At 41.4% G+C, this 22,502-nt stretch overlaps 1 protein-coding gene across 1 annotated transcript in view; it reads right to left on the minus strand.

Annotated features, from left to right (window-relative positions):
• Positions 1 to 22,502, minus strand: part of stim2b (stromal interaction molecule 2b) — a 187,240-nt gene that overhangs the window by 19,711 nt on the left and 145,027 nt on the right. Inside the window, exons 5-8 of the mRNA XM_069925002.1 lie at positions 20,959 to 21,070; positions 18,605 to 18,720; positions 5,129 to 5,306; positions 3,915 to 4,092 (exon numbers count right to left, since the gene is read on the minus strand). Of these exons, the coding sequence (XP_069781103.1) occupies positions 3,915 to 4,092; positions 5,129 to 5,306; positions 18,605 to 18,720; positions 20,959 to 21,070 (584 nt within the window). The remainder of the gene's footprint in view (positions 1 to 3,914; positions 4,093 to 5,128; positions 5,307 to 18,604; positions 18,721 to 20,958; positions 21,071 to 22,502) is intronic.

The following is a 22,502-nucleotide window of genomic DNA, read 5'->3' on the forward strand; positions in this document are numbered from 1 at the left end:
CCGGCTGACTGCTGTACCCAGCACCAGCACAGCAACTCCTGCGATGCTGCTGGCACCAAACTATATCGACTTTCATCGTTCCTTTGGACCTGTCATTAGCATTGAGAGAGTGGTGGTGGAGTCCCACTACATGGGCAACAGACGGATCTGCATATTAACTCTGCCCTGGCTTGTGCCCTGGAGAAGCCATTCTAGCTCAGTGACTACCAGAGGCGCAGTACCCACAGACGGCCACAACCAACAGAAGCCACACAAAGACACATTATGGAGAGAAGGCTGGGCATTGGGGCGGAAAAATAGATCAGCTCGTTATTAATTGGAGAGGCAGACTCAATGGCTGAATAGCCTATTTCTGCTTCTAATTCTTATGATGTCATAGACAAAACTTTTTACTCTTTTTTGCACTAATTATTTAGTTTTTTAAATCTTGTTTTGACAGAGTTGTAATAAATGGCAATTTTTCATTTGTAATGCACAACACCCGCTGCTGCAGCACAACAAATTTTAAAACATGTTCACAACAATAAACTTGATTCTGATTCTAATGACATCCATGATCCAGCTAAAGATTAATTTCATAGAACTTCAGTTAGACAATAACCAAGATATTTGATATAATATTCTAGAAAATCACATAGACATTAAAAGGTTACTATTAGATTTGAGAAAGTGTAATTATCAACAAAATAACAGGAATGGGGAACAACACGTAATAGACAGCCATGAACCTATCAGCCCCCTTTATACACAATTTGACCTATCCTATCTTCATCTTGTTAAAGGGGTTCACGCCTGAAACAGTGACTGACTATTTATACCCATGGATAGTGTCTGACCTGGTGAGTTCCTCCAGCAATTCTTTATCTGCTTTACTTTCAACCAATTGGATGAAGAACAATTTACACAAATTATACAAGACACACAACTTGGATGTTTCCCCCCATGAGAAATCCCAAAGGTGTCCTCTGAGCACAGAATCCTGTCAGAGAACCCTTCATTAATTCATTTACTGCAGATCACTTTATATGAATTAGAGTTTTAGTGTCTAGGAATGGAGCAATCCAACTGCTGATCATTCTGAAGTAACGCAAAATTAGCTCTTCACTACATGATGCTTCAGTTACACAACTGAATAACTCAAAGTCCAAATGGAATTAACAGATTTAAAAGGAATACAAACAATCCCATAAAAACTCAGAATCTCAGTCTGCAGCACTCCCATTTTTTCCACTCATGGATGAGAATATTTCTGGTTTCTCTTTGTTTGCTTGGAGATATGTTTTGTGGACCTATGTCTTCAATGGCCCCAGGCAACAAATAATATTCAAGCCACCGGTTTCAAAATGATGCGTCCTGCTTCACAGTCTTAATAGAAAACTAGTTTGTAAGTAAATCTGTCCAGAGGCTGTCAGAAAACAAGACGTTACCAGTTATATGACAAAAAAAAGTTCTACCAGAAGGAAGTAACTTTCCCCATTCTGCACCTGTTTGGAATTCACTCAAATATTATCCCACTGGGCACAAAGGAAAAAATACAGCAACGTTTCACAATTGTGTACATTCTTGTGGATCAGAACATGACACAACCTTTTACCTGCTAAATCTTCCCATAATGTGACAGTGATTATTAAGTTGTAAGAAAACTCTGTTCATGGGTAAATATCTAAATGTGTTCCTTCTTCTAAAAGAAATGTACTCTAGTACTTTACAATAAAACATTAAAGAAGCTCTTTTTTCTTTGGCTTGGCTTCGCGGACGAAGATTTATGGAGGGCTATGTCCACGTCAGCTGCAGGCTCGTTTGTGGCTGACAAGTCCGATGCGGGACAGGCAGATACAGTTGCAGCGGTTGCAAGGGAAAATTGGTGGGTTGGGGTTGGGTGTTGGGTTTTTCCTCCTTTGTCTTTTGTCAGTGAGGTGGTATAATAACTTACAAAGTACATCTCAGATCATCTGCTCTCCAATTACTCTGAAATACCGTATATGCCATTATATAGCATGACTCGTGCATAGGATGACTCAAAATTTCAACCTAAAATGTTGGTTTTGAGTGATACACTTTGAATAAGACAACCCTCCCCCAAATCTTGCATTTACCACTGACCAGTGGATGCTGTTGAAAACAAATCACAATATTTTAATAACAAATTAATTTTCAAACGTTTAAATTTTATTTGGATATTTTATAATAAACCACTGTTGGCTCCTGTATTAAGCCATTTACAGAGCCAATGGCAGTCGGAGGAACGCTGAGACTTCGCAAATGTGCGAGATTGCATAGGAGCTAGGGAAGGTGGCGGCAGTGTTGCCACTTTATCGTCAAGGTAAGAATTTTAGTCTCTTTGTATAGGATGACCCCGATATTAGATGAAAAATTTAAGTTTCATGGATCATCCTATACAATGGCATATATGGTAGACTGGCTCACTAAGTGATACACATTCCCTTAAAACTCAGTGAGGCCCATTGCCTGCACTCCTATAATCTCACCAAATACCATTCCACAGTCATTATCAACTCATGTTTTCACACTCTTTTTAAATTCATTGGATATATTTCTCTATAATCCTTTTAAACTCACCATACTATTCCCCATACTATTTTTAAAACCACTTAGGTCCTATTACCACACCCTCTTTAATTTTACCATGGGTCCCATATCCTACACTCCCCTTAAAATCACTTCCATCCGGCACTGGTCGTGGCAGTGTCTTCCACCCGACACTGGCCCTGGCGGTGTCTTCCATCCCGCATTGGAGGTAGTGGCAGTATCTGTGTCATGAGGGTCCTTGAGGATAGAGGTAACTTTTTGAGATACTACCTCTTGTAATGGCGTGAAGACTGATACCCATGATAGTGTTGGCCAAATTCACAACTCTCTGTACCATTTTCTGTCCTGTGCACTATGTTTTATTTACCTCTGACAGGAGGTAAAGTTCTCTTCAGTCTACCCTATTTATATCCCTTACAATTTTAAGCACCTCTGGCAAAGCAGACCATAGTGCACACACAGTACACCCAACACACTAATGACATATATACATAGTGGTCCAAAATAAATATAAATATATATATATGTATAAATAATTGATTTGATTCTAAAATAGATCATGTCTCACTACCTGTGGGAAGAAGCTGTTTCCCTGCCTGGCAGTCCTGGTTTTCATGCTCTTGTACCCCTTCCTTAAAGGTACTGCGGCTGGATGGTAATGGTCTTCAATGATTCCCTGAACCCTCTTTAACCACCGTTCCTTGTAGATACCATTGATAAAGGGAAGGGTGACCCCAGTGATCTTCTCAGCAGTATTAATCACCCTCACATTATCCTCTGATCCGATGCTTTGCAGTTACCAAACTACAATGATGCAATCAGCCAGGACACTCATTATTAGGATATAGGCCAGTAGCCTTGCCCTCCTTAACTTCTTAGGAAGTTTAGATGGTGCTCCAGAAATAACAAACATGGCCCCTCCAGTTTCTCCTCATAACTGAAACACTCCATCCCAGGTAACATCTAGGCGCATCTCCTCTTCACCACTTCACATATTCTTCCCAAGGTATTGTGATCAGAACTGCACAAAGCATTCCGACTGAGGTCTGACCAAGTAGGAGAACAACCTTCTCACTCCTGTATTCAAAGCCCTGATTAATAAATGCCCATATCCCATGTGTCTTCCTAACTATCTGCTTTTCCACCTTCAAGAACCTATGGACTTCCAGTCTCTCTGTTCCTCAATAGACTCTACCACTCCTGGTGTCTGTAATGCAATAATCTGCCCCTTCAACTTACCTGCAGATGCAGCCTGTGATGCAGAGAGCTCGCACCATTATTTAATGTGGGTGATTTAAAATTCACCTTTAGATGATATATTTCACAAGCTTTAACTATGTTACAATACAGGTTTAAAACTGCACCTGGACGAGCTCCTCTTCTGCATATTTCAACCTGCTGAGCTCGGTTTCTGAGCCTTCTCGCAGTTCTCTGAGCCGCTGTGCCTCTCGCTTGGCATCGTTTATTTCTGTTATCATTTTTTGTTCTAAATTTTGCTTCTCCACTTCAACAGTTCTGTTCTCTTCTTGGGCTTTTTGAAGTCTTTATCAAGGCAAGACAAAAAAAAGGCAAGACAAAAAAAAGATGGGTATGAAATGCAATCTTTCTCGGAATCAATGTTCTCAGCTGATTGAGCTACACCATCCTCCAAACAATGGATGTGGGAATCATGAATATATAACTGAACACGATGCATAGAAAGGATAAACAATAAACAATTATATTAAGAACTTATAGGAGCAGGAAATGGCCCCATGCTCTGACCCACCACTCAATATGATTATGGATGATCTCCCTCAGATCTCATCTCCATTTGTGAACCATACCCCACAATTCATTGACCTATCAAACAGATATCTACTTCTGTGAACACCTCCCTCCTAAACAACTGCTGCCTCAACAACCATCTGGTGTAGAAACATCCAGAGATTTGCCATCCTCAGTGAGCAGTCAGCTTTAAATGCTTTCCCCTCATCACGTAAAAATGTCTCCCCCATCCTCATTGGAAATTCTCTCACTGAAGGAAATGTCTCAAAATCTATTCCGTCTTGCTCTCCGAGGGCCTCCAGTTTTCAATATCACCCTGAAATTCCCAGAAATACAACAGTGGAGCAGGACTGGTGCCAGCATGGTCCCTCGGTTAAGGTGTAGCTTCTCAGCGCAAGGTGCTGATAGAAAGTATCTGCTTGGAAGGAGATGAAGTGAGTGATGAGTAGTGTTCGTTTATAGTATTGCCATCTTTTCACTGGGTTAGATAAGCACATCATAATGTTTTCTCAGTTTAGTCACTGAATGAAATCTGACCTAACCACATCCATAATCCAACATGCCAAAAATCATGTGATAATGTGAATGCTTAAGAGGCACCAGGCATTTTTGGGCATCTCATGATCAGAACTAAAAATGGAAAAGGAACATAGAAAAAGCTCAAGTTTTAAGATTTACACTTGAGATTTTGTTTGTTCCTTTCATAGGTGACAGGGAAAATCATGCTTTTCTCCGAGTGTCACTTGTAATTATCTTTGGGAAGGAAATGCTGGACATTTTGGTTGTGTTCCAATTTTCAGTCTGACCTCACCTCTCTTGAAATTCCATCAGAGTTTCCTCAGCTCTGTGGAGACTGTCCAGTTCTTTCATCATCTTTGTAATGTGTTCTTTGGAATTCCTGTTTTGGGCATATGCAAACCAACATCCACCAATACCAACTACCATCGAAATAGCAAGAATGAAGTCCTTCAACCAATTGTGACGAGGACCTGAAAAGCAAAAATCACTTTTGTAAGGCAAAGTTCCATGAGTCATTATGTAAATCAAGTCATTATGTAAATCATGGTTCATGAACTACAGGCGGCTCTTTGACATATAATGTGCGGCTCGCAGAAATAGATTGGCTGAGACCATCCAACCTCCCGACGCCTCATCTGCAGACTCTCGCCTAGGGCCCAGTCGCCTACCCATCGGAGCTCCCGATGCCCTGGCCACCCTCCCTCCGAGCTCCCGACACCCCAGCCATCTGCCCATCCAAGTTCCCAATGTCCCGGCCACCCAACCATCCAAGCTCCAGATACCTCTAACTCTGTTAGGAAATCTGCCCTTGAAATGGTCAATTTCATACACTTAAATGGCAAGACCCACAAACAGTTCAAAAAGTTTATTGAAGAACTGGAACTTGAAAATATACCTAGTGATGTCTCTTTCTACTACAGTGTGAGGTGGCTATCAACCAGCCATGTCTTGAGTAGGTTTATGGATCTGTTGGACCCTATTATTACTTTTCTTGAAGAAGATTCTACACTCAACTGGAAAATGAGGAATGGATGCAAGAATGAATGATCTACAAACTCTCAACTTGGAGCTCCAAGGATAGGATTTTTTTCTGATCTTACTCAATTTTCCGCTTTCAAAATAAGAGAATTTCAAAGAGAGAAACTTCAGTCACTTTTCCAATCTCTAAAGGAGCGTAAATACATTCCATGATATTGAAATAAAAGACCATAAACTGGAAAAACACAATAAAGGGCTGCTTGATAATTTCCTAGCCATGTTTGAGTACTTGTAGAAGCTGAAGTCTTGCTTCCCCTTACTTGTAAATCCATCCATGGTTGATATGATCAATGATGGCTATCCTTTTGTCAGTGCTCTGGTCACAGATTCATCTGATATGGAAATTGAACTAATAGAATTAGAAGAGGTGCTGGGTCTAAAGATGATCTATAAATCCCAGTCTACAATTAAGTTATGGAAGTAGGTTCCAGATATAAAATATCGAGAACTGACTCACTTCAATTTTCAGATTTCAGATCAACATACTGCTATGAATCACTGTACTTTGTAATGAAGTCGAGGCATTGTGAAATTCTTACAAATCAACATCTGACAGAGCTCATTTGTACAGCATTGACAATATATCAGCCGGATTTTCAACAACTCATAGCCAAGCTGGAGACTCAAAATAATCAGTTAGGATTTTGAAAATATTTGGTATGCATATGTTTTAGTCGCATTAGGCTTGCGATGAGTGAAAGAACCCCATAGAGTCCAGTTGAACCAACTGGCTTTAATAGAACTCTCACACGCGCTTAAATGCCTTGGAACCTGATGATGCTTGCAACTCTCAGAACCTTTATGACATTAGCTGCAAGGCTGTGGGCTTGCCCTGCACCCAAAGCTCTCACATCTGCCCGTGGATTTGCCCGTGACTCTGTGAGCCTGTTTGCCTGTTGCATGGGTGAGTCGCCACGTTAGAAGGTGTGGAGTCCATGGCCATCACCTCTTTAGTCCGTTTAGGGGTCCGACCTTGACGACGTGGGAGTGGCACAGTAACAGGGTGTTCCAGTTCAAGGTGCGCCAGCTTGATGCGGTCAATGGTGAAGGTCTCCTCATGGCTGCTCACATCGAGGACGCACATGGTTCTGTTCTGATGCATCACCTTGTACGGGCCCTCATACGACTGCTGGAGTGGAGTCCGATGCATGCCTCCGCGGATGAAGATGTAGTCGCAGTCCCTGAGGTCCTTGAGGACAAAGGAAGATGTCAGGCCATGGCACAAGGTTGGGACAGGAGGTAGTGTTCCTACCTCCTCTCAGAGACTTGTGAGCATTGCCACGAGTGTCTCCTCTGTGCCATGGGCCGCTGGCACAAACTCACCTGAAACTGTCAGTTGAGTGCTGTATACCAACTCTGCTGAAGACATGGTTAAGTCTCCTTTGGGACCCATTCAGATACCAAGAAGCACCCATTGGAGATCATCCTCCAAATCTGGGCCTCGGAGGTGCACCATTAGGGCTGACTTCAGGTGCTGGTGGAAACAATCTGCCAGCCCGTTGGACTGCGCATAGTATGCCATGGTGTAGTCCAGTTGGGTCCCAAGCAGCTGTGCAAGTGCCAACCATAAGCTGGACATGAACTGCAACCCCCCCCCACCAATCTGAGGTGATGTTGATGTTGCCAGGCAGGCAAAAATGTGCAACCCAGTTTGCAATGAGTGCTCTGGCACAGGACCCTGTGGATGTGTCAGTGAGGGGTACATCTTTTGGCCACTGGGTGAACCTGTCAACCATGGTGAACAGATGCCTTGCCCCTGGGAGACTGGCAGTGGACTGACTATGTCCACATGGACATGCTCAAACCTCCTGTGCGTCGGCTAGAAGGGTTGAAGGGGGACCTTCACCCTTCACATCCCATTGGACTTTAGAAGTCTGGCAGTGTATACATGTCCTAGCCCAGAGCCTGACCTGCTTGTGTAGGCTGTGCCAAGCAAATCTACCCGCCACCAGTTGAATAGTTGCCTGAATAGACAGGTGCACCAAACCATGTAGTGTGTTGAAAACGTGATGCCACCAAGCAGCTGGAATGATGAGCCGGGGTTGACCGGTGGACATGACACAGAGAAGCTTGCTGCCTGTTGGGCCAATGGGGATGTCCTCAAGTTGCAGGCCCAAGACTGAGGTCTCCGTCCAGCTGCTGTGTATATGACAGCTGCTGTCATATATTCTGAGATGTATGACAGGTGGGATTGCTGCTGTGCCAACCATCCAACCATCGATCCAACACTTTGATGAATGTGAAGGTGAGAGGTTTGTGGTCCGGGAAGATCATAAACTCCTGCCCCTCCAAGTAATACCGAAAGTGCCAGATGGCAAAGTAGAGGGCTAGCAGCTCCATGTTGAAGCCACTGTGTTTCAGCTCCAGGAGCCCCAGGTGCCAGCTGAAGAATGCGAGTGGTTTCCATTGACCCTCAATTAATTATTCTAGTATGTCGCCAACTGATGAGTTGGAAGTGTCAACTGTGAGGCTGTGGGAATATCCACCAGTGGGTGTATCTAGGGGGTGGCATTTGCAAGGGCGTCCTTGGCCTGTTTGAAAGCCATCGTTGACTCTGCATCCCAGGTGATTTCTTTGGCCTTGCCGGACATCAGGCCGAACAGGAGTTGCATGATTTGGGCTGCTGACCGAAGGAATCGGTGGTAAAGGTTGATCATGCCCACGAATTCCTGTAGGCCCTTAACTGTACTGGGCCTGGAAAACTGACAGATGGCCTCGACTTTCATCGGCAAGATAACCACTCCATGCCAGTTGATGCAGTGCCCATAACCCCAACTGGCACTTCATGGAGTTGATGGCCAGGCCACATTCACTCAGGCAGTGGTAGAGTTGGCGCAGGTGTGTCAAATGCTCTTGGTGAGAGTGGCTGGCGATCAGGATATCATCCAAGTAGATGAAGACAAAATCCAAGCATGCCCCACTGAGTCCATGAGCCACTGGAATGTCTGTGCTACATTCTTAAGTCTTCACGGCATCCGCAGGTACTCGAATAGGCCAAACGGGGTGATAAGGACCGTCTGCGAACATCACTGGGTGGACAGGAATCTGGTGATACCTGAGGACCAGGTCGATCTTGAAGATGTGTGCCCCATGCAAATTGGCCAAAGAATCCTGTATGTGGGGCAATGGGTAGCGGTTGGACGTGGTGGCATCGTTGAGCCTTCTGTAGTCGCCACATGGCCTCCATCCTCCAGCCGACTTGGGCACCATGTGCAGCAGAGAGGTCCATAGAGGTCCATAGGCTGTCTGAGTGCCAGGCAATCCCCATCTCCTCCATTTTCCTAAACAACTCCTTGGGAGATGGAATTTTTTGGGTGGAGACCTGGCATGTAGTGGTGGTCTTTGGGTGGGAACATGGTGCCGTAAACCATGCTTAAGGGTATCTGTGGAGAACTGTGGCATAATAATGGTCGGGAACCCCGTTAGTACTCTGGCAAATTTGTTACCTGGCAAAGTCACAGAGTCCAGGTGTGGGGCCGGTAACTTGGCTTCGCTGAGCAAGAACGTCTGGAAGGTCTTGGTATTCACTAGGCACCGTCCCTTGAGGTCCACTAGGAGGCAGCGCGCCCGGAGGAAATCTGCACCTAATAAAGGGTGTGACACTGCTGCCATTGTAAATGACCAAGTGAAACGGCTGGAACCAAACTGTAGTGGGATGGTTTGCATGACATACGTTCGAATACAGTTGTTGGCAGTGGTAAGTGCCAATCCTGATTTCTCGGCATGGGTCTTGTGGCTCGAGATGGGCAAGATGCTAACCTCTGCCCTTTTGCTGGTTAAAAATGCCAACAGTCCAAACTGGGGTCACTCCCTGCTGCAAGCATCTCCGGATTCATTGGTAGCATGGGGAAGGCCCAGGTTTTAGGGCGTGACACATCAACTTGGTCAATGGAAGCCCCACCATGCTGCTTGGTGTGCCACAGGATATCTGCACGGACCGCTACTTTACGTGCATCACAAAATTGTCATCAGCGATGAGGAGGCTGGTATATTCTGGCATCTGCTCAAGAAAGACTTTATCGAACAGTAAACGTGGCTTATGGCCACCTGCTAGTGCTGCATTTTGTTCATTAAGGCCATTGGCATGCAGTCACCAAGGTCGCCCTTGTGCAACAACCATGCTGGGTGCTCACAGCAGGAGAGGCCAAAAGAATGGATCAGGAATGCCTTAATTGTTTCATACCTGTCCACAACGAGTGGCTGATGTAGGAAGTTGATGATGCGCCTGCTATTTTCTGGTCAAGTGAACTGACCACATAGTAGTACTTCGTGGCATCCAAGACGATTTGCCTGACCTGGAACTGGGCTTCAGCCTGTTCAAACGAGACCTGCGGCTGTGAGGTCCAGAAAGTCGGCAGTTTCAGAGCAACTGCATTTTGCGTGCTTGGGTTGATCATTGTTGGGTCCAAATGCTGTTTGGACAATCGGGGTCACCAATGTAGTTACACTAGGCACGCAGTGAGCGAGAAAACCACAGAGTCGAAAGTGAGTTGAACTAATTGACTCACACATGTTTAAATCCCTCAGAACCCATGATTTTCCCAGGACCTTTATGACATCAGCCCTGCACTAGAGCTCTCACAGTCAGATCTGCCACGGGCTTGCCGCGACTCCGTGAGCCGGTCCACCTGCTGCGTGGGCGAGCTACCACGGTGTGTACTTTCTCTTTGCTAAAATGAATACAACTTAGCAGTTTAAAAACTGCACACATTAATACATATTATTAAGTGCATGTATTTCTTAATATTAATATAAAGTATCATAAAATATGCATGTAAGAGTAAAAACGTGCATGTAATATTTTTTTCATGTCTTGCGGCTCTCAAACATCTAAAATTCATTGTATGCAGTTCTTATGTTAAGCAGATTTGGCCACCCCTGATATAAAGCATCTTAGACCATTCTATCAACATTGCATCTGGCTTTTCAACAGCATTTTTTTTAAAATCACAAATTCTCACAGTTCTTATTCTGAACTCATGAGATATTTACATTCAAATGCAATCCTTGAATAATTACTGCATCATCAACCATATTTATTTCACTGTCTTGCTACAAAGCCAAGAAAATTTCCTGTTTATTTCCTTTACAACACAAGACTTGGATATATTCAAACTATATTTGCCCACAACCTCAAATAATCAGACTTAAAAGAGATTACCATCCTTTATCTAAAGAAAACTAGCATGAACGCCTATGTTTCAATTCCGTGAATGGTGACGCTGGGTAAGCTGTCAATTCATATTCAGCTGCACAATCACCTTGGGAAAGGGGAAAGGTGGTCTTCCTAAACCACTCCAAATGAAGGGTTAATCAATCAGAGCAATTCAGCAACAATTGTGATGTAGGATTTGTGGGAAACAAACTGGGCCTATTAACTTGTTTGCATATAATTTGGTTTTTTTTATTTACACTCTTTGAATAAAATTCTAGGACTGCTATGGTGAGATTTAACTCTATGGTTTCAAAATTCCATCAGGTTCTGCATTACTCATTCATCAGTAGAACAAAAACACTTAAGTTTGTTAATGTTGTGAATTTGATATTATGCCTAATGCTTTAGCAGTGACTCTACCTACCAAGGTTCATTGCCTATTTACCGTGCTCACTATCAATCCTAGTGTGTTGATCTTGCTTGTTATCAATCCTAATGCATTGATCATCCACATCATAACTCCCAGTGCATTTACCCTGCTTGACATTGTCCCCAGCACACTGACCTAGCCCATCATCACTCCCCTTGCACTGACCCTGCTCAGCGCCGTTCACAGCCCATCATTCATGTGTTGCCCTTGACCAACAACACTCACCACGCATGAAATTTGACCATCTTCACCCCCCCCCAGAAATTGCTTCATCACTTGCTACTCACTGACGCCCATCTTTCATCAATCCCCACACATTGATCCTGCTCACGATAATGGTCAAATTGAAAATGTGTAACATTTCATCTGCAAGTGAAGTCCTTAGCAAAAGGCCTGCAATCAGGCGAATGATTGTTATTACTGCTGCTAGGTTCATATTCCAACTAAGAGATGCTGTAATTTTTAGTCTGTACTATACTAATCCCAGACTACAGCATTATCTGGCAATTTGGGTCATTATTAAATCTATGTAGAGGCATTGAGATAATCCAAAATTCTCAATGCTCACTGTATCCAGTGGAGATTATCTTCCATCTGTTTAAATTTTAAAATTATGTGCATTGTGCACAAGAATCTCCAATGTGATTTCCTGTTGTTTCAGCCTCTCTTCCAGAAATAATCAGGTAAATCAGAGTAAAGAGTTGGATAAGCGTCTCTAAAAATGAGCTTTCCTGACTTGTTCACTACTTGAACTCACACAGTAACAGCCTCAGTAACTATTTTAATCTGGAATCTTCCAAAGTCCATTTGGTCAATGTACTACCATGACAGAAACAAATGCTCATTAAGCATCTATTCTTCCAAAGTCATATTGGGGCATTAGTTCAAGTTACTCAAGAAAATTTTCTTTGGCAATATCTGTTCCTTTCCCCTATAAGGAAATGTAGTGGCTTGGGTCCAGTAGGGTGGAGGCACTCTGTGAACCTAGAGGATGTAAGAGGAAACAACCCTACAAGGTTTATATTGGTACATGATCCTTTATCCGGAACCCTTGGGGGACAGTGTGTTCTGAATTTTGGATTTTTCCGGATTTCGGAAAGCACACCCGAATTGTGCTGCCGTATCCACCCCCACCCCCTTCCAGTCGCCCGACCATCTCCCCCGACTGCCGGTCCATCGGCCGCCTGGACGTCTCCCCCGACAAGCCAGTCCCTCGGCCGCCCGGCAGTCTCCCTGGCCGTCAGTCTCTTGGCCACCTGGCCATCTCCCTGACCTCAGTCCCCCGGCCGCCTCCCCCGACCGCCTGGCAGTCTCCCTCGGCCACCTCCCCTGACAGCCCACCAGTCTCCCCCGGCCGCCAGTCCCTCAGCCACCCGCCAGTCTCCCCAGGCCACCTTTCCCAACCGCCAGCCCCTCGGCCGCCTCCCCTGACCGCCAGTTCCTCGGCTGCTTCCCCCGACCGCCGGTCCCCACTTGCCGGATTTTGGAGCTTTCCAGATTTTAGATGTCCGGATAAAGGATCGTGTACCTATAATAACATTTTCTGCTCAAAGAAAGGGAAAGTGCAGGGTTGTTTCCTCTTACATCCTCTAGGTTCATGTTTCCTTTATATTCTCAAAAAGTCCACTGGCAATAGACCCCTAATGACAAAGCAATTATGCATTTTGGTTCCAAGGTCTTTTAAAACTATCCAGTGCTTCTACAAACTATTTCCTGGATCAGAGCAAAAGATCACTGTTATTATTAGCAAGTGATTAAATGTACTCTTCAATGAATAGAACTGAACAAAGTACCAGGAGCAGAATTATTACCTTTGCAATTTATGGCTATAGATTTATGCCCTGAACAGGTCACAAGGATCTGATTTACTTCTGGACTATGGAGGCCAGGATTAAATAGATAAGATCAATCCATTACATATTACAAAGAGGGGTAGCCATTGTTGGTTTTAATATTCTAATCAAATCCATCTCAAACAACTAACAACTTTTGAAAAATAAAAGGACTCCAGTTTCAATGTAAAAATTTATAAATAGCATTTTAGACACATTTCCAAATTTATAATACCCTGTTTCCCTTGCAGGGATGTCAGCATTTATACGGAAGTCTGAGCAGTTTTCATTTCCTCATTTAATTATCTCCTTCTAAATATACAAATATCAACATAATTATTCATCACAAAATGAGTATGTGTTTGTGTGTATGTCTTCTATTAATGCCACACACATACTAAATCATATAAATTATAATAATCTTCCCAATATGCCCCTTTGTCAAAATAGACATTCCATTTTCTTTGGATAATCAATTTTGAGGACTTGGACGCGGATGGGTATTGAGAGGAAAGAATATTATATTGAAGCCGGAGTATTTATAACATTTGAGTGAATGAAGAAATAAATTTAATGTGCCTAATAATTCTTTCCTTTGCTATTATCAAGTTAAGATATTTTTGATTGATAAAATAGGTCTGAGTTTGATGATACCTCGCAGGAGTGAATTGGAATTATTGATTCATAATAGAAATGTAAGTAAATTTATTTCTGTAATGGATAATTTACTTCAAAGGAAAGCCCCCAAAATAGGGGTGTATAAATCGAGATTAAGATAGAAAGTGAATTTAAAACAAACAAATAAATGTAAAAGATTGGATGGAATGATGTAAGGATAATATGACCAAAATTATAAACGTTAGGTAAAGGTAAAATTATAAACCCAATATAATTTTTTGCATCAGTTATATTTGATTCCACAAAAAACTAAACAGATTGAATCCTGCATCATCAGATTTATGTTTTAGATGTGGATGTGAGATTGGATCTTTTTTGCATTCTACTTGGCAGTGTCCTAAATTTCAATATTTCTGGTTGGAAGTAGTAACTTTTTGGAATGAATTAAGGGGGTTAAGTTCCCACAGGATCCAATGTTATTTTTATTGATTAATATTATGGTTATAAGACCCAAATTAAAAATAACTATGTATCAAAATGAATGTGCATAAATTGTGGTAGCAGTTTCTAGGAAATGTAGAGCAATATCATGGAAGTCAGATACAAATTTAGGCATGGAAAGATGGCATGCAGAACTTTTTAGCTCAATACCACTTGAGAAGATTACTTACAGTTCACAAAATTAATATCATGTATTTTGGAATGCATGGCACTCATATTTACAAAATGTGAATTTGTATGTTTAGTAGACTCTCTGAAGACCTCATTTCTTGGTAACCTCCAATATTAGAATTTATGATTTAAATGCTCTTTTCCCTTGGCATTCTCCAGTCCTTCTTTTTCTATTTTCTATCTTTTCTTTTTTTTAGGGGTTTGGGGAAGGGGGGGGGGTTTATATATCACATGTATAACATTTTGAAATAATCTTTTAATGCAATGTAATTATTATTGTGGTTTAAAATTTGTAAATAAAATATTAAAAAGCAAAATAAATCTTCCCAATGTTGGAAAACTAATTGAAATTTAGTTCATGGCAAAATGCATTACCCTTCTACATTATTACATCAGACCTTTAAAGCAGAGTTTGGTGGTTTTCTGTCTATTATCCTCACAATCAAGTCCGCATGGAGCCGGTATGGTGAAGGGCCTGTTTCTGGCCCATATAATTTCATGACTCTAATGGTCTGTTTACCTGGTCGGTTTCTGTGGTTGTCAAAAGCCAGGCACAATCATAATTGCATCTGCATGAGCAAGAGTACTTTGATTTGCAGGAACTAAATTGGCTACATTGCAGAGCAATGCATTTAAAGACTGTTGTGTAACTGAATTGCAAACATTAACACTTTAAAACTATTAAACAAATGAAGAGCAAGTTACAAAAGTGCAATTTAATAGAGCAGCACTTTGATATTAATAATGCTATGTGGGTGTCTACACTCCTTTCTACTGCAGAAAAATAGCATGGTTACGGTTTATTTGTTCACATTAACTACCGAGGATGCCATTAAAAAGTTTCCTGTAGAGCACACTGAAAATTGGTTAGATATTCTGTTGCAATCCACTAATAGATAAGCAATAACTGGGCTATTCTCCAGCACAGGCTGAACTACAACATTTAGCTCTGTAGAATGTTGGGCCTAGGACACTGTGCTAAAAGATTCCTCACGAAGTTCAACATGGCATTATCAATATCTGCAGACCAATAAACATGTGTGTCCCACATGCATCAGGTCAAAACTCGGAACAAATGAATTGAATTATTTAGTGTCATGTCTATCAAGCTACAGTGACAAACCTTATTTTATAGGCTCTCGATCTAGACAATAAGTAATGCAAGAATTAAAAAAACTAAAGTGCAGGGTATAGTGTTACAAGATAAAAGTTCAGGGTTACATGAGAAAAGTGCAATTTAACAGTATAACAGTGATAAAAGCAGGAAAGAAACTGTCATTGAATCTAGAAACTTGAGTTTTCAAACTTCTGTGGCGGGGAAGGGGTTAGAAGAGTATGTGGCATGGGTAGACAATATGTTTCTCAAGGAAGTAGCAGGTAAAGATGGAGTCAATGGAGGGAGAAGTAGGTTTGCCTGAGGCTTGAACTGCATTCAGAAGAAATTGCCTGTCAGGAGAAAAGTAGGTAGGCCTCCATTTAGTTTAATTGTTAATTTGGATGTTATTTTGTTTGTTCCTGAGATGCAGGCATCAATGGTAAAGCTGGCATTTATTATCCATCCCCATCTGCCACTGTACTGAGGCAATTAAGAAACAAATCTCTGACTGAGTCAGGACAGCAAATTTCCTTCCCTGCAGGACATTAGTGAACCAGTTTGTTTAAATAACAGTGCAGTAATTTCATGGCTTAATCTTCAATTGCTAGCTGTACTTAATTCCTCAAATTTAAATTCCCCAGATACTATGGTGGGGTTCAAATTTGTGCCTCCAGGTAACTGGCTGCCAGCCCAGTCATTGAATCACAATGCAACCATTTATGTTGGGTCCTACCTAGTCTCCACCTCAGACCACACTGAAAGAAATAATGCAGGCCAGAGGGTAGTGTGCAGCAACCTTGGGGCAGAAAAATCAGTCCAGTGTTCCAGGACTGTGCTGAGCTGAAGTAGACAATTTTATTGCTCTATATAGTTTAGTTGTCAGGAAAACTGGATGTTCTAAAACACACTTTTACAAATGAAGTTACTTTCTTTTAGAAATATTCACTTCAATTTTAAATTGCTCACTCAAAACCAGCACTAACTGTTAACAGAAACTCCATCTTGGGCCATGCCTGGTGCATTCTCAATGACTGACAACTCGGTAGAAACTCAGGAGAAATGGTGTCCATAATCTCCCATCATCACTACAGAGGAAGACCTGAAGAAATTCTAGCCCATTATAAGTGAAAGATCCAACACCATTAAGGAACAAGACATGTAGCAATTGTGCTAGAATTACCATAAGCCAGATCATTTTCAACCTCTCTCAGGTGAGGTTACATGGAATTAATCTAAACACAGTCCAGAAATAGGCCATTCAAATCAAACAACCTACACCAGGGTTGATGGTTCTCTTCCCATCTTTCTTCATTTCTTTTCTATGAATTTAACTCTAATTTACAAATATTTATCTGGCTTCACCTTGACCAATTGCGAAGATTCGAGTGATCATGTTGCATAAAACTTGCAACAGTGGGAGTAAAATTAGCACTGTTTAAGGGTCTGAATTTATGAACAATAAGTCCATCTTGACATTTAATCAAAGAGCCAGTCCTCAAGAACAGGAGGATCCGGGTTTAAGGCAAAATATAAAGAAGGGGCAGGAACAAGCCATTCAGCTGCTTAAGCCTGTTCCACCATGGAGCATCTCATTGTAAACTCAATACTTCACATCTGACATCCCACCAGTAATTTCTCAATCCCTTGCTTACATACATCTATCTTTCTTTCTTTGGCTTGGCTTCGCGGACGAAGATTTATGGAGGGGGTAAATGTCCACGTCAGCTGCAGGCTCGTTTGTGGCTGACAAGTCCGATGCGGGACAGGCAGACACGGTTGCAACGGTTGCAGGGGAAAATTGGTGGGTTGGGGTTGGGTGTTGGGTTTTTCCTCCTTTGCCTTTTGTCAGTGAGGTGGGCTCTGCGGTCTTCTTCAAAGGAGGTTGCTGCCCGCCAAACTGTGAGGCGCCAAGATGCACGGTTTGAGGCGATATCAGCCCACTGGCGGTGGTCAATGTGGCAGGCACCAAGAGATTTCTTTAGGCAGTCCTTGTACCTTTTCTTTGGTGCACCTCTGTCACGGTGGCCAGTGGAGAGCTCGCCATATATTAAGCTATGACCACTAGTTCTAAATTCACAACATCTGCCGTATAAAGAACTATCTGAATTTTGTATATTTAAGTTGAGTCCCTCCTCACTCTCTATTGGTCACATGCTTAGCTTGCCTTAAAACACCCACTCAGTCCTGCAAACCTTCTCTGAACTGCTTGTCTCCACCTACATTTCCCACTGCCTGGAAAGGCAGCCAGCATACTGAAAAACCTATCATACCTCGGACATACTCCCTCCTCCTGTCAGAGAGAAGGCTCAAGAGAGTGAATGCACACAACAGTCTTAAAGACAGTTTCTTCCTCACAGTCATCAGTCTCATGCATGAACCCCACAACATGCTGCCCTTGTTTGATGTAAATGGATCTTCTTTTTCCATTAAAACTCCATTCTGTAAATTATGTTTTTCACTTGACTTCATGAATGTTAGAGATAACTTGCTAGATTGTACTATGTCAAAAACAAACATTTTTCCTTACATAAAGTGACCAATACTGTGCACAATTCTTAGATGTAGTCTCTCCAATGCCTGTGTATGTGATATTTTGTGAGCTTTCCTGAATGCTTGCAACTAGCTTTTGACAAATCATGTATCAGAATCATCTTCAATCAATGTACAAAGCCAGCAGATGTTAGCCTTAGCAACAGGAAAGACATATGACAACCAACCACGGCTTCCTTCAGTTATATAGGTTGAAAAAAAAAGAGGCCCACTCCAGGCTGGTATCTGCCAACCCAAACGGAGGTTTAAGCTTGGCAATAAAAAAGAATATCTCTCATTAGTCAGTAGGACTTATGCAAAGAGTGGTGATAACAGGTCAACACATAAAAGACTATCGAACATGTTTAAGGAAGTGCACATTTTTGTCCAATACTCACGAATGGGAGCTCCAAAGAGCACAGCATCCAGTGCCTTCAGCTGAAGCTTCTGCCTGTGGCTTCGGTCAGTGATTTTCAAATTAGTTACCATAAAAGGAACCTCATTCACAGCTAGCCTGCAAGACAACACTGCAGTTTTAGAATTACGATGCCTATGAAATATTCAAGAGAACATTGTGGTACAACTTGCTAGTCCATTAGCTTGTTTGCTCTTCTCTTTCCTCATGCTGTGATTTTCAGCGTGCATAACCAGGCCTTCAATCTGTGACTGGTCTTCAGCCAAGATGGATTTTAACAAGTTAATGGAGTGGAGTGCACCATTGCTGGAATTAAGGAACTATCAATACATTAATTATCATTGAAAATAAGTTGATCTTTCGGAATATGATCACACAGATGTATTTTACAGAAGAATCATGAAGTGGCAATCAAAATTCAATACCTCATAATAACTGGAAGGCAAGAACTGCATACGAGGATGGGAAGAAGATCTTCAAAATTCGAGCAGGCACCTGAGTGGGTGGGTGGGGGGGGCTAGATTACAGTCTAGATTTCCCAAAGTTCTATTTTATTCCCCAATCTGCATTCATCACAGCCATTATCTCCAAAGTTCTGTCTGACGTTTTCCGAACTGGCAAAGAGAGACCCGCCATATTCTACTATGTCCTCCCACTCCCATTTATGAACTAACAAATTTTGTTATGAACTAAGGAACAGCAATAGAAATTTTACCAGACAATGGTAAATACAAAATAATAGTTTTTATTAAACTATTAATAACATTTCTTACTTAACTCTAAACTTAACACTACTTTGCACAAATGTAAAATGTATTTGTATGTGGCCAAATCCCAAACTATTAGTTTAGGCATAATTCTAAAAAGTCCATTTTAAATTTCAGCATCAAACACCTTATGTTGAACTTTAAGATTTTTAAATTGCAGTTCAGAGGTAATTATGAAACATTTTGAAACAACATGTCTTCAGACTTCTTTAAACTCTCAAATTTTCTTGATGAGGTGTTTTTCAGAGATATTTCTTCATATGAGTGCTTTCACAAACTCCCTCTCATCTTGCCTAAGAGTTACAGAGTCTATTTTCCACAATGATTTCTTTCTTAATCGAAAGTAACCATTTTTCCATGGCCACGTGAGGGTGCCCTCTTTTCTTAGAGGCAGTCGGAGTGGTTATTTCTTTTAAAATACCATTCTTGGTGTTCCTCCTTTTATTAAAGAGAGCACAAGGCAGGTTTCCTTCTCTAAAGGAAATATTGCTGCTTTCTCAATCCTGTGTCTCACAGGATGGCCAAGTCTCATTTAACTGACTCAAAAATGTCTGATTTCGACATACAGATTTTTCATGTCATATGGTATGACATCACAACATTGTTTGAAGTTTTTCCTGATTTTTTTAACATCTTTATGGTAAAAAAACATGATTTAATCTTTATCCGCACAAACAGAATCAAAGTAATTGTCATTCTTTGATGTTTCTCTCTTCCAAAACATTGCTTCCGAGCTGACTGGGATTGACCAGGAAAATGCTTCTCAAGTAAACAGCCCATTGCTCTTTTTTCAAGAATCATGTATCTGTTGATAATGAGGCCAGCTCCCACCTTCAAAGAATCTCTCTGTTTTTAAAATGCAAATATGTTGTCTTTGTGACCATGAACCCAATCCCACAAAACTTTACTAAAAAATTTACACACACACATAAATCATACACAATTTCATCATACTATCAACTTTCAAGTTTTCAACTTTGAACCATAAAGTTTATTTCTAAATAACAGGTGCATGGATCCTAAAAGTGACAATCAGGTGAACATAGTGATGGTTTTTAACTGAAGAAAGAAAATAGTTTGTGTTGTGCTTCTACCATTTCCCAGGTACCCCAAAAACGTCACGTCAATCAAGTTTTAAACTGTTATTTTCATGCTGTAAACTATACTAATTTGCACACAGCAACATCTCATAAACTGTGATCAATACAAGTTGTATGAGGGTACTAGGTACACAACAAAGTATTAATTGAATGACAAGAACTGAGCTTCAAAACAATCCCATGGGGTCTTAATTCCATGTCACGTGGACTATTGCACAGCTGAGGAGCAAGCACCAATGTAAGACGGGTGAACAAAATGGACGTTCTGTTTTGTAATCCATTTTAATACAATTCTATGTAATTCTTTGATTTTATTTAATAAAACTGATGTTATAAAGCTCATATTTTAAGTGAAAAATTAACACGACAATTTTATGCAATTTTTGCTAGTTGCACGTAAATTCTTAGTTTTATGGCTGTTCATCATTCACTAAGAAGAAAATCAGTGATCAACTTGCAGCAAAACCTACCTGGGTAGACCTGTTCCTCGAATTTTGTTTTCCTGGAAAATCTTTGCATATTGTGGTAGTTCCACAAAGTAAATTAACCAGTCCATTGTTTCATCCACAGTCCAATTGTGTACTGCAAGTTAAACAACAAACATAATGAGGCATAAATAAATGTCCGAGATACAAAGTAACTACAAATGAGACGCTCAGAACCCTTGTAACTTTGTAAAATAAAACATACCCTATTAATATTGTACAGGAAAGGAAACCCTTTGAATGATACAAGTGGAAATTATGCTAACTGATAAAGCTATGTTAATTATCATTGAGTGCTTATAAAGAAAAAGAAATATTCTACTGATTTTGGAAAGAAAGCAAATAAATGAGAGAGAGAAATGAATTTGTTGGAAGCTTCAAGTACTACAGATATTCAAAATCTGAAAAAGAGTGCTGAAAATTACCAGCGCTTAAGGCAGAATTTGTGAAAAAAACAAGCAAATGGAATTCTTGATATGAGGTGGAACAGATAGTTCTCTGAAGTTGCTGAATTCAATATTGAATCTCTGCTTTGTCCTAAGATGAGATATGGCTCCTTGGTCTTACAATAGAACAGTGTCAGAGGCCAAAGACAGAGCTTGGAATGGGTGTGGAATGGAGAATTATACTGAGAGACATCTGGAAGTTCTTGATGGTCATTCTTGTGCAATGCACAGGGGAGATGAACAAAACAATCAGCTAAGCTGCAATTAGTGTCTCCAAAAGAGAGATTGGCCAATTGTGAGCACTAAATGTGGTGTATAAACTAAAAATGTACAAGAATGGCATAGACAGTCAGAATCTTTTTTTCCTGGGATAAGCATGTCAAATGCTGGATGGCATGCATTGAATGTGAGAGGGGAAAGTTTAAAGATGATTAGGGCAAGTTTTTTCTTCCATAGAGAGTTTTGGTGCCTGGAATGAATGCCAGGGAGAGTGGTGGAAGCAGATATGATCATAGCATTTAATAGACATATCAATATGCAGGGAATGGAGGGGTATAGATCATGTGCAAATACTGTTCTATGAATCAATACTTCATTGGGAGGAATTGTTTGGCTCCCTGAGTGGGTAAGAAGGGAAGAGGTAAAAGGGAAGGCACTACATCTCCTGTTGTTGTATGGGAAAGTGCCATGAGATGTGGATTGGGGGTTGGTGGAGATGAAAGGATGAAACAGACAGTGACAGAGGGAATGGGCCTTTCAGAAGGGAAGGAAAAGGAAACTGTGATCACCAGTGGCATCTCATTGAAGAGAGTGGAAGTTCCATGGAACAGCCAGGTTGATACATGGACAATGAGGATAAGGGAAGCTCTACTCTTGATTGAGGTGGGAGGAGAGAGTGAGGACAAAGGGCAGGGAATGAAATAGATGCATTGACAGCTCTGTCAACCATGGTGGAGCAGAAGAGAGGGTTAAGGGGAGGAGATCTCAGAAGCACTGATGTGGAAATAACTGTTTTCTTACAGAGATGTTGGAGCCATAGCAGATGAGGCAGTCAAGCTGGAGACAGACATCTTTAGGAAATGA

The sequence above is a fragment of the Narcine bancroftii genome, chromosome 3 (genome assembly GCF_036971445.1).
Source record: "Narcine bancroftii isolate sNarBan1 chromosome 3, sNarBan1.hap1, whole genome shotgun sequence".
NCBI classification, from domain to species: Eukaryota; Metazoa; Chordata; class Chondrichthyes; order Torpediniformes; family Narcinidae; genus Narcine; species Narcine bancroftii.